A 16,727-nucleotide genomic window follows, 5' to 3' on the forward strand; every position below is an offset into this window, starting at 1 on the left:
AGAGAGAGCACAAAGGGAGCAGGAGAGGGAGAAGCAGGCTCCCCTACAAGCAAAGAGCCCAATGCGGGGCTCAATCGGAGGGACCTGGGATTGTGACCTGAACTAAAGGCAGATGCTCAACCAACTGAGCCACCCAGGTGCCCCAAGACTATTAGTGACTTTTTAGATGTTTATAGAAATGAAATGTGTGTGTGTGTGTGTGTGTGTGTGTGTGTGTGCTTACATATACTTACATATATATACATATATATACACATTCCCTGTTGTAAAAATGGGCTCATATTCTGCATTTTATTTTATGACTTACCTTCTTTTTTTAATTTATATATGCTTCTGCTTTCTAGGTAAAGGTCTATAGATCAGCCTCTTTTTAAAAAAAAGATGTATAGTACCTCCAGGAACATGTCATTTTTTAAAAGCATCCCCCTGCTGATAGACACTTCTTTGATTTTATTAATAATGCTATATTAAATCTCTTTATGCACACATGAGTGCTTACACGAACAACCTCACACACATCTGTATCTCTTTGCGTACTTTCTTCAGGAATTATTTCTGGAAGAAAAATTGCCAGATTATTGGATATGCATATTTTAAAGTTGGGTAGGTCTGCCATCGATCCCTTAGGAAGACCGTGCCAGTGTGGACTCGGCAACAGAGTGGAGTGCCCATGACCCCGCCCTAGGCACGGTCAATCATTTTAGTCCCGCCACCGTGCGCAGCAAGGTTGTTTCACATCTTCCTTCGGTTAGTAATGTCATTCAGCCTCTTTCCATATTCGTATCGAGCTCTGAAGGTAGTTTGGTATTAACACGGATGGAGTGCTGCACCCGCTGCTTGGGTGGGTATCATACTTATGAGCAGTTTGCTATTAGCTCTTCCCGCCCAGCTGTGTCGCCTGCAGCGCGACACTTTGTTTTCCTAATTGGAACCCAAAAATGTATCAAAGAGAAGGGAAATACCCAGAAAATTTCTGTTTCATTGACTATTGTGACTTCTCTGTCAGCTAACTTAAAAACATTTATAGAAAAGTGGTTGATGAACATTATTACAGATTTAGTGCTTTTTCATTCTTTTGGGGGAATTAATGACATTTTTTTTTTCCAGAAGCAAATGTTCAGTCTTCTCTCTGAAACTCACGAAGTTTAGCCTCTAATGAATGGAGCTCTTCAAATCAAGTTAAATATTTTCTTGTAAGTCTATCTTACAGGCTGCTTAGTTGGACTCTTCAGGGCTGAACATATTAATGGCAATCTGTGTCTTGCGATTCTTGTATTTTTAGTTGGAATTGTCCTTGTAGTTGTGATTAGCAGTTGATGGCTTAGAAGAAAAAATGTGAATAGCTATGGGTGGCGTTTCCTTAAAATAAAGGGGGGGGACCCAACATCAGGAACATACGGGTGACAGGTAATGAGGCCACTGTGTTAACAAAACAAAACAACAACAACAAAACAACAGAACTGCCTTGATCTGCGCTCATTCAGATCATCTGGGCTCAGACCATGTTGCAAAACAAACCCAGTTCCTTAGAATTTCTAGTTGGTTAACTTACAGTGTGAGTGCCCTTTCTGATTATAGAAAATGTCCTTCACCAGCCAGATTGTTCTGACTAAACTCTCCATTTCGTTCTCTTGCAAGGTCTTTAAGAACTAGATCTTATAAGATGCAGCCATGAAGTAAAAACATTCAGGCATTTTTCTAGATCGTTGAAGTGTAACAACCAGCCCTTCCCCCACTATATTCCCCCACCAAACCCAGTCTCATATCACACATCCCAAAGCACAACCTCTTCTTCAAGTTCTTAAATTTTCTCATCATTATGGCAAAACGATTCCAGAGATCTGAATTAGCTGTGTACTTACCCGGGGTCTTTTGTACCTGTCGATCTGGGCTGGTGCAGCGTTTTTATCACTACCGGTGAGGTCAATGAGAGTACCTACATTTATTATTGCAATGTAGGTTTTATAAATTACTCCTACGTATACAAGTTTTATTGGTACCTGTTAACTATAATGGAACTGATCAGCAAGATATTATTGGATGACTATCTGAATTCTCATCATAACTTTGTGAAGAGAGTTGGAAATATATTTCTGCCCTGATTTAGAGATGGAACTCAGAGTAATTGATCAAGTTCCTTGACCTTGGAATGGTTTCCTAAAAGAGCTCAGGGCGTTCTGTGACTGGGTCAAGTTACCTAATTTCTCTGCCTGCTCTTTTTCCCATTCAAGTTCAGTAGCCTCTCTGGCACCCAACAGAAAACGGTGGCTTGGAGCAGCAAAACTCTCCAGGTCACCTGGACCAGGCTGATCATATCTTGATCATCTTTGTTTCCTCCTGCATTTAAAAAAAAAAAAAAAATTCCATGTTAGAACAGGAAGTCAAGCTGATAGGCTATGGTATAGAAGGCTCATAGATCAGAATCTTTGAGCTTAGTTGCAGTTCCTCTCCCCATCAGCATTTTCACCAAAGGCTTTAGTTGTGGGTGTCACTCCCTCATTCATTTATTCACTCTCCAGTGCGTGGCTCCTGTTACATGCCAGGTTCTGTTTGCGATGCAAAGGCTCTACCAGGACAGGAAACAGACACAAGTCCTGCCTATCCTGGGCTTATACGTAAGCAGTGATTTTTGGCAAGCAAGACCTTAGAACTCAAGAGTGAGAGAACAGTCCTCACGGTCCATGTGTAGACAGGGAATCATCCCATCTATTTATTCTCTGTAGCACCTGGCAAATTTTTAGATGCTTAATACATTCTTAAAATTTAGGACTTAAGTGTACAGCAGGATGAGATGAATCAGGAAAGGAAGGACCCTGCAGACTATATATACTGATCAGAGCACCCCCAAGTGGCGAAAAGGGAGCCCCATCTCACACTGGTGCCATTGGCTTGAGTGTATCTCCTGAAACTTGGCCTCATGGTAAAGTTCCTGTTGTGTACAACTAGGCCTCCCCCAAATCTACTGTCTAGAATGTTAAGTTGAGATGAAATCTGGGCTTGCAGGAAAACAGTAGAGAAATATATGTCATTGGGTTTGAGATGGCACAGTGGATGTTCCATTTACAGAACCTTAAGAATGTCACTGGATTCCAGGATCTGTGTCACCCCCTTCCATCTGACTGCCGGGAACTTGCCCACTCTTAGATTTGAGTGCTAGAAAATTGTATAATCACAGACTTGGCTTTGAACAAGCCGGAAGTCACCTAGTTAGTGGACCAGATATATTTGGGGATCTGGTTACAGCTGGACAACAGAAGTCTGGGTCACAAGATCACTATGAGACCCACAGTATGACCAAGCCTTCTGAGTCATGCAAATGAGGTCCCATGATTTCACCTTGACCAAGAACTTAAATTGGGCAGGAAAGGCACTGGGGTGGGGAAGGAGGCCAGTTTAATCCATATCTGCTGAGAATATAAAGTCACTTGAGGACAGTCATCATTTCTTTATCCCTGCAATCCTCAGAGTCCAGCAGAAAGGCTGGGGAACAGCAGAGGAGAAGAGAGACCCATCAGAAGCACTCTCTTCCTCCATTTCAAATGAAATCAGACCTATTGTGTGTTTTTCTGTTGGTCTTTCATTTGGAAAACTTCCCAAAGATTAAAAATGCTCTGAAGATGTCCTTAGAACCTCTCAGTCTTTAGTGTAAGAAATACCTTGTTCAACATGAAGATTTCCAGGCCGTTCACCCAGACATTCTGATTCGCTGAGTCTGCCCAGAGCCGAGCTGGAGCTGATGCTGTAGCTCCCACTCTCAGAGCCACTGACCTAGACCCCAAGTGTAGGACTCAGTGCGCCCTTGCCATGCTGCTCCAATCAGAGAGAATCCAAAGGAAGTAATTGGCCAGTGGTGGAGAAAGTAAATACTTTCCAGCTTCCTTCTTCCTTTACTTCCTGAGGAAGTTCTGTAAATATAGGACAACCTGAAAACTATCAAGACCAGAATGGCTCTCCTAGATCCCAGTGAGGGTGCTGCAGCCCTTCTTTTCATCTCTGTCTGGGCTCCTCTTCCCTGCCAGACCTGTCTTACAGCAGAGCTTGCCGGGAAGGCCAAGGGCACACAGAATTAAATCTTCATTCTTTGTCCTTCATTCCTGGTTCTGCTCCAGGCCCAAATAGCCCCAAGTGAGTTGGTGTGAGCTTTGTGGGGCAGAGAGCCATCCTCATCCAGGGCAGGCACAGCTCTGGACTCAGGGAAGGTAGGGGGACGAGTAGCCCCAGGCTTGTAATCAGGCAGCAGGGGCTGGAGTCTGCCGTGGGTTTTACCATTTGCCAAGTATTTGCACACTTACTGTTCCATGTGATCCCACTCAGTAGGCGGAGCCTGCTCAGAGAGAAATTCCCAGCTCCTTCTTAAGAACCCCAAGCAGTGGCCACGTCAGTATGATGTCACCTCGCTCGACCATCAGACCCAGAATGGCCAGATCCTGAACCCTCTGTTCTGGGCCTCGCATGTGTCCGGGATGTTTGAGTCACAGGCGGGTGTTGGGGTGAGCGACGGGACTGTGAACCCCATGCGTTCACTCCCTCTGCTGCTTTCCCTTCCCACCGTGAAGATTATGCTGCCCCGTGAGTATAATCATCCCCCTTTTAGATGTGGGGACTCAGAGGCTCAGAGAGGCTGTGTTTTCCTCAAGGCCACACAGCCGGTAGGCGGCAAAGCCAGGCTTTCTGACCCATTTCAGGCTCTTTGGGTCTTCTGGTCTTGAGTGTCTTTATTTTATGTCATTTCCAAGTGTTTCATTATCACCGTCAGGATTCACTGAACCATTTTACTGTAAGTGCCGATACCCACATGTGGCAATTCCTAAGACACATTGCAGTCAGTTTACTTTGGCAGCTCGTCGTTTTGAGAATCTGGAAGCCATAGGCCACCACACGGTCGGGGTTTGGGTGGGTTGAGGGTATTTAAATGAAAATGGATTACATCTCTGAACCAGGAGTGTTTCACGCCTGCCCTCCCTCTCGCTCTGCTGTGCCGCGTTTCCCTTTTGTCCGTGTCAGTAGCAGGCCCTGCCCACTCCCAGCCCCTCGTGGGACCCTTTGCGGACATGCTAGCAGACCCTCTCCCTCTCCCCCAGCCCGGCCCTGGAAACAACGGCAAGGGCAAGAGTGTGGCTCACATGGTACCAAACGCCTCAGCAGCTCGTGCAGCCTGCCAAGGGGCACAAGCCGAGGAGAGCACTGAGTGTCGCTCGCGTCTCACTGTGGCCCACCACCTGGCCGCAGATGCTCCAGATGGAAACGGCGCCCTTCTTGGATCCAGGTGGGCTCGTGCTGCAGCCCCCCTGCCCGAGGGCAAGGGGACCGGGCAGTTGCTCCGGTGGTCGATTTCTGAACCACCGTCACCGGTCTCCTTCAAGAGGAATGGGTCCACATGGAACTGTAAGGGTTATTATTTCCATTATTTTCCTCTTTCTCAGTACAGTAGATGCTTAAATGTCAGTCGTAAATAGCTCGAGCGCTGTGCAAGCTGGTTCAGTTCTCAGCCCAGAGAAAAATCTGTCTTCCTCACACAGTCTGTGAGCCGTCCCTGCAGCTTCCCCATTTATAGACTCTGTATCAAAATGAAGAGTCCATGTCTCCACAGCCTCTAGGGAGGAGACTGAGCAGAGTTCTTGCTAGATGAAGACCTGGAGGGTGTTGTTGGCCATGACCAGGAGCCAAACAAGGACAAGCGAATTGTGGAGATTGCACTTTTAAAAGCAGTATCATGTTGTACTTGAGGGTGGTGGGTTATGAGAGGAAAACATTGCTGAGGAATTGCGTGCACATTATACAGAATCTAGAAATACTTCTGAGCTCATTTCGTGGCCATAATAATTGTTCTATTTACGCAGGGCCTCCTACCTGCCACGGAATACAATATATGCTTTTTAAACACGTGCATGGATAGTGCTTTCCACAACCCTATAAAATAGGTATTATTTTAAAAGATAATGAGGCTCAAGCAGGAAAATAATTTGTCCAAACTGGATAAATTAACACCATTGCTTAATGGGTCATCCAGGATTCAAACCCAGATCCAAGTTGTTTGTGCAAGGGACAGAAATAAAATAGTGGCTAAATCAGAAAACTGGCCAAAGCAAATGTCTAAAATTCTTCTGTTTCTACTTTTGAGGGTTTTTAGAATTTTTTAGCAGTTAGGTGATTTTATTGATTTCTATTCATTAAGTCAATGCTTTTCTCCCTAATGAAAGTGCTAGTACATTATGAAATATTGGTCCAATGTCAGTAAATTGCCTTTGATCTTGGCAGTAAGGGACCTCAACAGAAATGGAAAACTCTGTTTAAAATGATTTGGTCCATGAGCTCAAGCCCTAGGACTCTGTATGAACTCTGTCACCAAACAGACCAGGGTTTGAGTCCTAGCTCTGACCCTGGGTAGCTCTGAGGATTTGGGTAAGTGATTTTAACTTCTCTGCTTCTTTGTCTATAAACTGGGAACAACACTGCTTACCTCAAAAGTTGTTGTAAGGATGAAGATTTTCTGTATGAAACACATAGGATGGTGCCTGACTTGGACCAAATATTAGTCCCTTTCCTTCCTTCTGACAGAATTCCCAGAGCGGTTAGCATAACACCAATCAGAGTGTTCCACAAAAATGCCCAAGCAAAGGGACTGCGAAGGAGAATGCCCTGAACCAGCAGGAACTTATGTAGTGGACTGTTTTAGTTCTTCTGTCCATTTGTTTTAAGATAAAGGCTAGGTCCTTGAATAATTTCGAAAATCTGACGTTTGGCAATATTAAAACGGTTGTGCAAGTTTTCCACTTTCCTTTTTATGGTGTCGTCTAAGCCCAGTGAGGGTTGCAGAAGCAGGGAGCGGGGCCGATCTCTGCTTCCATCTCTCGTCTCTGCAATGGGAGTAGTGTTTGAGTCGCCTCCTTGCAAGGCAGGACTATACGGAGGCCCCTAAGAAGAAATCCTGCAAGTTTTCTCATACGAAGGCATCATGTGGATAGTAAGCGTGTGCTTCACCGGGCCCACCTCTGAGTAAGGCTCGAGTGCGTGAAGTCTGCCCTGAAGTCAAGTGCCAAAGACCACATGCTGGTGTCCTTCGGGGGCGTTAGCAGAGGCTGACCTGTGTCTTCCTCTCTTCCTAGTGGCCTTGTGCCGGGCTTACAGAAGGTATTCATGGGGGCAGCTCCAGGATCCCCAGAGAGTAGGAGGGAATCGGTGCAAAGAGCCATAAGAGTGTTGGAGAAGGAGAAATTAGGGGAGCGGTGTCATGTGTCTACTCTGTCTGTCCCTGGGCTCTTTGAATGGGTTGCCCCCTGCCCTGTTCATCACCTAGGTTCACCCATGCCCCTGCTTGTGCAGCAATTATAGGACAGAGGCAAAAAAAAAAAACAAAAAAACCAATAAAAAAAAAAAAGCCCCAACCCTCTACATTTCCTAAAGTAACCCACAAAATTATAGTCTCTGCGGAAAAATAATTAGAGTCATAAAGCTCATAAATATATATCCTTCCTTCCACTTGGCTAGCAAACATCTGTACCACTGAAAAGCTGGGCACAGCCAGTTCTTCCTATGCCTCTGATATCTGCGTGTCCGTCCCCCCCCCACTCCCAGGCACCAGGGGATCAGAGCGGCTGGTGGGAAAAGACTCTGTCAGGGCTGGTCCTCAGCAGAGCTGTGGGGCGGATGCCCCCCAGTTGTACCCGCCACCACGAGCCGGGGCCAACAAAGGGAACTGCTGTCAGCACCCAAACTGCTCTCTCGTCTGTTGCCTTTCCCTCCTCCTGCCTTGAATGTGTGCTGCAGCAGAGTCGGACTCGATAGGTCCCTGAAAGAAAGTGTCCTTTATGTGTCATATAGGGTATAAAACTGTATTCCCAGGTTTCTCGTGTACATGTTTCTCTTTCTTTCTCACTAAAATATCAACTCCAGGGTGGCCTGGGTGGCTCAGTCAGTTAAGCGTCTGCTGACTTCGGCTCAGGTCATGATTCCAGGCCATGATTCCTGGGATTGAGTCCTGCATCAGGCTCTCTGCTCAGTGGGGAGCCTGCTTCTCCCTCTGCGTGCCACTCCCCCTGCTTGTGCGCTCTCTCTCTCTTTCTCTCTCCCTGACAAATAAATAAATAAAATATTTCAAACAAAAAAATAAAAAATAAAACATCAGCTCCAAGAAGGCACTCAGTGCGTCTTATCCACCGTGTGTCTCCAGCACTTGGGTGCTTAGTAGATAGTCATTGAGTGAATAAAAGTATAGAACTGGAAATGCCTGTGCTCATAGAAGAAAAGGAAAAAGGAGCATTTGGAGAGCACGAGCTGTGCGCCAGGCGTACGCTCCGCGCTTCCCGTAGGTCTTCTCTGTCAGTCCTCTTGAACCTGCGCCCTTAACTACTTTCATCTGCTGATCAAGCAGATACTCTGAGCCCCTCACTTTACAAAAATACAGCAACGGGGCAAGAACACATAGTAATCCAAGTTCCTTCTGGAAGGTCAAGGAAGCAGCTGGCTCCTGAGGCCTGGCTGGGGCTAACCTTGGCCTTGCTTGGCCTGACTGCTGAAAGGCTCTCCCCAGGTCACACAGAAGTGGAAGGGTTTTCCCATCCGAAGGGATCAAGGAGGCTTGGTAAGTGATGGCCTTTGGCATGGTTTTCGAGAAGACTCACAAAGGACTCTGCCAAGCCTGCTCAGGCCACGCCTGGTCGGGGAAGTAGTTCTGGGGGAGCACGCTGTTGCTTGTGAAGGGCTCCCCTGCGGGCTGCCTGCCTCTCTAAACTGTCATCGTGGTCCGGGCAGAGCTCACCACAGACACAGGTCAGTCTTTGATTCTGCCACACTGTCCATCCAGCGCTTTTCCTGGTGCCCAGAGCTCCGTGGTGGTTCCCAGCCTCATGTTAAAGGAAAATGAGAATTCCGTTTTGCAAAGCCGTCTGCTACCTCAGCAGACCCAGGGAGCACACAGCCCCCGACGCAATGCCTTGACAAGGTGTAGGCTTCTTCCAATCCATGGGGACAAACAGTTGGGTTGAGCCTTGGTGTTGGACTTGACTCCACCATCATGTGGTAGGGCCGCTGGAGACAGGACTGGGCTTGTCCCCCTCCCAGGACCCCAGCAAGCTAGGCCCACAGTCCACTGGGCCTTCTCCTGCTTCCAGAAGGGAACATGGCTCGCTCCTTCAGGAGCGCTGAAATGCTCCCACTGGTCACTCATCAGCCCTCTGGAGGGTTGCAAGCTGGGTGACTGTTGTTTGCTTACTGATGTACATATATTCTGGTGTTCTCCACCAAGATTGGAGCAGTAAATTTTTAAGGAAAAGATAAATGTAATCAAGAGTCTAATATATTTTCTATCTTGGAGGCCGTGAGTCTAAGAATCATTGTCTGCTTTTATTTAAGCCCTTCATGGTGGGTCATGTGTTTTTCCTTCAGGAATTTAGCCAGAAATATTTCTGAAACAAGGTCTGCTAATGCTGGGAAGGCGGACGGCCCGAGAGCCCACTGTCCAGGACAGGAGCCACGAGCCCCACGTGGCTACTTAAGTTTTAATTAAAATGAATTAAACTGAAAGAACCCATCCCTCCACTGCACCAGCTGCACCGCGAGGGCTCAGACACACATGCAGCTCCTGTACCGACAGCAAGACAGACAGACGGAGACAGCGAGTGTCTCCCTCATCGAAGAGAGTTCTGTGGGACGGTGCCGCCCTAGAGAACACGCTTCTGCTACCACAGTCAAGTTCCTTTCTCCTCGGATGTCCCCCACCCCCTTCCACTTCGGGGAGGGGACCCACACCAGCTTGGGGGGGAGCCCAGCAGCAGGAGTGACTGTGGACTCCTGATCGAACCCGTGGTCACAGAGGATCAGTGACCCCAGGGGACAAAACAAGAAGGTTTCTTTAAGAGTGAAGGTCAGTGACGCGTGAAGTGCACAGACAATATTACGGGGGAAAACAGAAGACCTGGCAATACATAGAACATTCCAGTTCTGTGTAGATGGATCTGGCCCTATCTGAATGTGGAGATAAAAAAAGTTTTCCCTTCTTTGTTTATACTATTCTACATGTTGTAGAATAGTATGTTCTGGGTGGTACAATTAATTCCAAACTTTTTTTTTTTAATATACATATAATTAAAACAGGTGTGGTTTTAGAAGGGAAAAATAATTCCCAAAATTGACAAGAGGAGGAATGACCCTGCAGTCTGGGTAGACCCAGCGTATCTGTAGATTCTTCCCTCCCCCACCCCTGCCATTTTTGGAGGCAAAAGAATGTGTTAAATGGGGGAGGGGTGATTTTATAATGGAAGGTGACAGCCAACGGAATTATTGCCACGTGGAGGTCTGTGTGTGTCCTTACGCTGTTGTAACTGTGTGGTCTTGCTCCCACTGCATTGCCAGTCCTCAAGGACAAGGTATTATCTTGTTTCTTGGTTTCCCCAACAGCACCTGGGTCAGCCCCTGATCATCATTGACGGACGGACGGACTGACTGACAGATTAGCTGACCTTGCCATCACTCTTACGCGTTATGCCCACAAAATGTGCTAACATCTTGCCTCATTTTGCTTTTGGTCAAGAGGTAGAGTTCCATCCAAATTCACTACACAAAATCCAACAGCTGGAATACAGGAGCCATTCATCAGAAAATGGGTTAAGCTTTCTGGGGAGTTGTGTGTGTGGCAAGACCCTAATGGAATTTTTAAAAATTTTCTTAGTTTTATGGAAATTGCACTGGGAAGAGGGTCTGTTAAAGCCCTTTGATTTGACCACAGCCATTCACACCAGTGCACTTGGCATCTCCAGTGCCTGGCTTCTGGGAGGGAGGGATTTAATAAAGAGGATTTTCTTTCCCTGAGTTGGCTGTGAGAGTGATCCAACACACGTTCGGGCCCTTTCTGGTTTCAGCTGTTTCTCGTGTCAGCCAACACACCCGCAGGCAAGAATTACAGTCCACTCTGCCTCCTCACACTGATCCAGGCGGCCGGGGAAGTCTAGGGGATGACACCTGGTGTGTTTCTCCACATGACAGACCTTCTGTACTCACACATCACAACACTCAGATGGAGGTTGAAGCCAGGTAACATTCCTGCCCTCTTAGAAGCAGAAGAGAAGAGAGAGAAATGGTTTTCACAAAAAGCCAAAGAAGGTTTCTATGCATGTACCTGACATACCTGAATGATTAATGTCCCTATTTGGGGAGTTGTGGGAGTTCAGTGAGAAGTGGCTTCTCTTCTTGGAAGGGTTAACAGCACACTGAGGAACGCTGTCGGTGAATTGATGGGTGACGAACCTGAGCTGAGCCAGCAGAGTGAAAGAAATAGCAAATGTCTCTTCTCCTCAGTGAGGAGACATTATGTTCTAATAAACCAACTACGGTGGTTCATGGTCATGTTTTCCTCCTGGTATTTGTGCCTGGCCACCAGGTACCCAAAATCAAGATCAGTCCAGGGAACCTCCCACAACACGAAACCACCCATCCCAGGTTCCTTCAAACCACTCAGAATTGTTGCTGTACGAGGTAAGTGAAGAAACCAAGATGTGCATCGATTAGTGCAGGATCTAGGAACCAATAGGGGCAAGATACATACAGCTCAGGTCCCCACAGGGACAAGAATGTTCCAGAGAATTTTGCCTGGGAAGTGGGTGTGTGCCTCATGCCTGCTGCTATGTCCATTCTCACATTGGGTTGTGAGGGAAGGACTTACTTATTGCCCTTTTGAAAATTTTATTTCTCTTAATAACTAGAGGTTTTTTAGTTTTTGAGGACAGGTTGTTATAAAAATGTCACTTTAATTTTATTTATTTAACAAACACATGTATTAAATAAAATAGATTAAGTATTAACTATATAACTATATTATCAAATTATATTCTAAAATATGTAAATATTAACTCACTTAATCTTCATAAGAACTCCATGAAGTACAGGTACTACTTTTAGCCCCATTTCACCTGTTAGAAAATAGACACCAAGAGGCTAAGTAATTCAGTAAGGTTACACAGTGGGTAAGTGATTAAGCTGGGACTTGAACTTAGGAAGTCTGGCTCCAGCATGATCTTCACCTCTATTCAAACTCAGAAAAATATAAAACCAAAAAAACCGGCCTAAAGACAACCATAGAAAGGTTGCCTCGCCAGGGCGCCTGGGCAGCTCAATTGGTCTGCATCCGACTCTTGGTTTCGGCTCAGGTGGTGATCTCAGGGTCTTGAGATCAAGCCCCACACAATCTCCATGCTGGGAGCCTGCTTAAGATTCTCTCTCTCCCACCCCTTCTGTCCCTCCGTACTCTCTCTCCCCCTCTCCCCCTTCCTACCACTCCTGTGTTTTTTTCTCTTTCTCCCCTTCTTTAAAAAAAGAAAGTTTACCTCGCCATCTATGCTAGGCATGGACATGCCCATGTCTGCACCCAGTCTCCATATTCAGTTTTGCATATTTTTGTTTTCTTCTGAACCTTATATAATGGTCTTTCTATGTGGTTAAAAACTCCTTGTAGATGTTTTAGTGCCTACTTAATATTCCCATCATGTAAATGTACTACTCTGCTGAACCATTCCTTTATGGTTGCCCATTTGGCTCTTTGGTTTTCTGTTCTAACAACTAGCACAGTCATGACCATGTCGATGCAGAATTTTTTTCTGTTCTTTGGAATAGACCCTGAGAATACCTCCTCAGAAGTAAAATCCCCAGGTTCAGGTGTATGAATGTGAACACTTTTCAGGCTCTAGATACAGGTGTCCAGTGGTTTTCCAAGAAGCTTGCCTCTCACAGTGTCTGCAACACTGGGCAGAAGTGACTTTGTCATTCTCACACCAGCACCGAGAATGATTTCTCGAAATCTTTGCTAATGTGATAGGTGGAATGTGGTATTGTATTATTGTCTTGATTGTATTTCTTTGTTGGCTACAGGCTCGAGTTGGTCCATATTGGTTGATCAGTTATCTGTGTCTTCAGGTGGTCTGGTTGGGTCCTTTTTCCATCTGCCTTTCAAGATCACACAGAAGCCTTTGGGGATCCAACAGAAAAGGGCCAATGGTTTCCCATTCTTTCTTCTCTTGCCTTGACATGGTATTCTCCCAAGTATTTTTCTAGTCTATACTGCTATACATGCTTTTAATCTTCCCCCCAAACCTTATGTGCACTTTTCTCCAGATTCTTTATAAAGTATTCTACAGTCTGCTTTGAAAGGATATTATTTCATTTTTTGCGAGAGTGCCCCATGCATAATTCCTCATGGGTCCCTCTGTCTTGGATCATAATCTCCTAGAGAGCCAGACTGTCTCCTTTGGAGCAGTTACTACACACGTTTTGGTAATGCCCCCAGAAGCCACAGAACAGGCTTCCTGGCCAAGGGTGATGTGAACGTTTATACAGGCCATCTTGAGAACACTGGCCAGAAATGAGAAAGGTGATGAGCATAGTAGGCTGGATATGTCCGTGTGCCCTGGTTATACTTCAAGAGAGCTAAAAAGAACCCAGATAACACCTTCCCTACCTACTGATCGCTAAGAAGAAGGTGCAGTTCTAGTGGAGGAAGGCACATAGGACTAGGGAGCCACAGTCCATGAATTAGTCCTATGTTCTCCATCATTATGAACCATCAATATGAACCATGGGTCACATTCTCTACTAATCCCTCCGTTTTTTTTTTTCTACCGGAGAAGTGATATCAGTAATAACTGATGCTTTGAAGAATCTTAAAATGTTATATATGGTCTCTCTTATCCCTTAATCTTCACAGTAGCCAGTGAAACAGACCGTCACGCTTTGCAGTTGAGCAAACAGACATGGTGAGCTGCAGCTCTCCCTTCAATAAAGTATCAAGTGAAGATTTCATTATTAGATTTGTAAAAGCATATTATACTCTAGGAAAACAATCCATTGACTTAAATGTGTCATGAGACCAGGAAGAAGGAAAAGGTAAAGTATCTTGGTAGGTGTAGAGGGCTTATGGAAAAGGACCACAAAAGCCCCCCCCCCCCCCGAAACCTCTGTCACATAAGAAAAAATATTGAAAGAGATCAATGAAACAAAATCAGCAGAACGTTGATGATTATTTTCAGATATTAAGCAGTCTTTCCTCATATTTCTTCATTACATGACATCCTCACCTCCAGTTGTCCCGATTACTGCAAAGATCAGCAATAATAATAGAGCACATCCCATTCTATGGGACTTTATGTACCTATTCAAAACAATCAGAAGGATATAAATGTGTATGAAATTATCTGTTAGAATAAGTTCTAGACGGATGGATAGATAGATCCATGTTGCTTTTTTTTAGATAGATCTATGTTGCTTTTAGATGCTACGTTGCTCTTTTTTTTTTTTTTTTTTCCAGGTGGGCCTGGTTAAGAGCATATATCAGGTTTTACCAAATGTGAAAAGCAGAACAGAATATAAAGGAAGTTAAGATAGACCTCAAAACCTGGTGGGAGGGATGGGGCAAGCATGTTCTCTGCAGGTCAGGCTTGCAGTGGACAGGACTCTCGAGAGCATGTGGGGGAGGTCAGAAGCCCTTCAGCTGCCCTTCCTGGAGCGGGAGATAAAAATGTCAGAGGCCAACAAGCTTTGCCTGCCCCTGAAGGTAGAAGAGCTTCTGCTCAAATAGTGCATTTCAGATGCTCGCTGCAGAGATTTCACAGGTGGGCTTAAGAGGGGAAGGCATCTTGTCACCTGAAGCCGGGCTGAGTGGGGGTCTGGCGACCTCCGGACGATACTGGGGGCTGAGGCTCTGCGGGAACTCACGGCCGTGCTTGCATTGCAGGATTTTACGGGCAGCTGCAGACATCCTGCCCCCCCCAGTACCCCGACTCCCAGAGAACCGTGCTGCCCAGCAGCCCCTGCGGTGGGGCGCCTTCCTTCGAGGACTGCCTGGCCCCCACGCCCATGGGGCAGGCTGGCTTTGATGTGTTCCACAGAGCCTTCTCCGCTCACTCGGGCATTGCAGGTGGGTTGCTGTCTGAGACCAGAAACTCCGCCAGACTCGCAGGTGAGACGGATGGGTTTGCCGTGTCCGGCCTGGAAACGGCTCAACCCCGCACAGGACCGCATCCCGTCCTCTTGACTCGACCCCTGAAATGTCTCTCCTCTTCGGGTTCCTCTCCAGCGCCACGCCCACCGCCCAGTCGCGGGGGGCCATGTCTCCCCCAGACCGTGGCAACAGCCATAGCCTTCCAGCAAGTTCCCCGAGACAGCTCTGTCTACCGTCCTGCCCCCCTTGGACCACGACGAGCACGGCCTTCCAAAAGTGAACCATAAATTAAGCCCCCTTCCTCCTTGAACACTTTAGATTGGTCTCCAGCTGCCTAAGCACTAAAGGCTGCGCTGGGCGCGGCGTTCACAGCCCCCAGGAGAGAGGCCTGATCCCACAGGCCCGCCCTCACACATCTGCCTACACGTGCTGCCCCTGAACTTGCCCGGGCCCCTCCCTCCCCGTCTTTGCACTGTTTCCTCCTTTTAGAATGTTCTTTCCCTACCTCTCCATCTGTGAAAATCCCATCTTTCTTTATGACTCAACTTCAATATCATCTCCTTTTCGAGGCCCTCCTCGCCCTTGCCTAGAACGCTTTAGTTCTGCTCAGCCTGTATTTTGTGCCAAGACTCATTCTGGCCCTCCGCCGGCAAGGCCGCCTCCCTCCCCGCGGCGGTCCCTGCGACGAGAGCGCGCATGCGCAGCGTGCGCACGCAGTGGGCGTGGCCGGGCGGGACACTGAACTTCCTGTTCCTTCTCTTCTAGTGTATGACCTGCCCTCGGCGTCCTCGAGCCTCTTCGGAGAGTCCCTTCGCAGCGGGCCTGAAGACGCCACGTTCCTGCAGATCAGCGCCGTGGACCGCTGTCCTAGCCAGCTCTCCTCTGTCTATACTGAAGGCTAAACGCTCCCCTGGCCTCCGCTCCCGCTGGCATCCAGAACCTTTGTGTCGCTTGCCACCTTTTACTTTCCCGTTCTCGTAGACTGCGTGAAAAGATGTCCTCCTCCTCGTGGAGGCTGCAGACTCACAGATGTGTCTCTGGAAGGCAGGGCTGGTCGGAGCCGGGCGTTGCCGGAATGTCTGCCGCTGCTGCTCCTTCTCTCTGGGCTTGCTGGTGACCAGCAGGACTGTCTTCTCAAAGGGAATTTAGAGTCACTCTCCCGGATACCTGTGACTTCCGGCTGTCAGCTCTCAAAGGACACCAGTGAAATGATGCGTGTGTGCAGATACAGCCTGGGGACCACCCTTGCACAGACTCCAGATAGGGAAGGACAAGCCCAGTTGCCAGAAGCACAGTGAACTGCCTCCCCCACCGCTCACCATCCCTGCTGGCTCCTGCAAAACCAGGCAACGAGGGAAACCTGCCGCCAAAGCACAGCGTGGGCTCAGCTCCTGGAGCAGCCCCGGTTCCTGGCCCCGGCCCCAGCCTGGCAGCCCCAGGAGCGGCTGCCTCTCTCCTCTCACCATGCCCGTGCTAACCAACTGCTTTGCAATATTTCTCCAAAAGCAAAATAAGAAGGTTCTGTGAAGCACAGTCCTTTGAAAGGCACTACAACTTTTTTATACTCCAGCAACTTATCTTTGTTCTTTTATTTTTGAAGACTTGTTATTTACGTCTACTTTTAAAGGAAAAGAAATATATAGTGGTCTGTTCTTTGGATGCAAAGAATTCTTGTAATCACCCCAGTCACGTCCATTTTGCCACCGCTGTAGCTCGTCCTGGCCCCGGCTCACCGTGCCTGTGAGCCCCCCCCCGGGACGGTAGTTTCATATTTCACAAGAGCCACCTGAGGGAAACGGGGTGA

At 47.3% G+C, this 16,727-nt stretch overlaps 1 protein-coding gene across 1 annotated transcript in view; it reads left to right on the plus strand.

Annotated features, from left to right (window-relative positions):
* The window catches only part of LOC111153641 (GLIS family zinc finger 3), a 425,946-nt gene extending 410,121 nt beyond the window's left edge, over window positions 1-15,825 (plus strand). Inside the window, exons 9-10 of the mRNA XM_022512786.1 lie at window positions 14,717-14,899; window positions 15,689-15,825. Coding sequence (XP_022368494.1) covers window positions 14,717-14,899; window positions 15,689-15,825 — 320 coding nt within the window. The remainder of the gene's footprint in view (window positions 1-14,716; window positions 14,900-15,688) is intronic.
* The last annotated feature ends 902 nt before the right edge of the window (window positions 15,826-16,727 follow it).

This window comes from Enhydra lutris, unplaced genomic scaffold, assembly GCF_002288905.1.
Source record: "Enhydra lutris kenyoni isolate GAN:26980312 unplaced genomic scaffold, ASM228890v2 scaffoldscaffold33, whole genome shotgun sequence".
Classification (NCBI taxonomy): domain Eukaryota; kingdom Metazoa; phylum Chordata; class Mammalia; order Carnivora; family Mustelidae; genus Enhydra; species Enhydra lutris.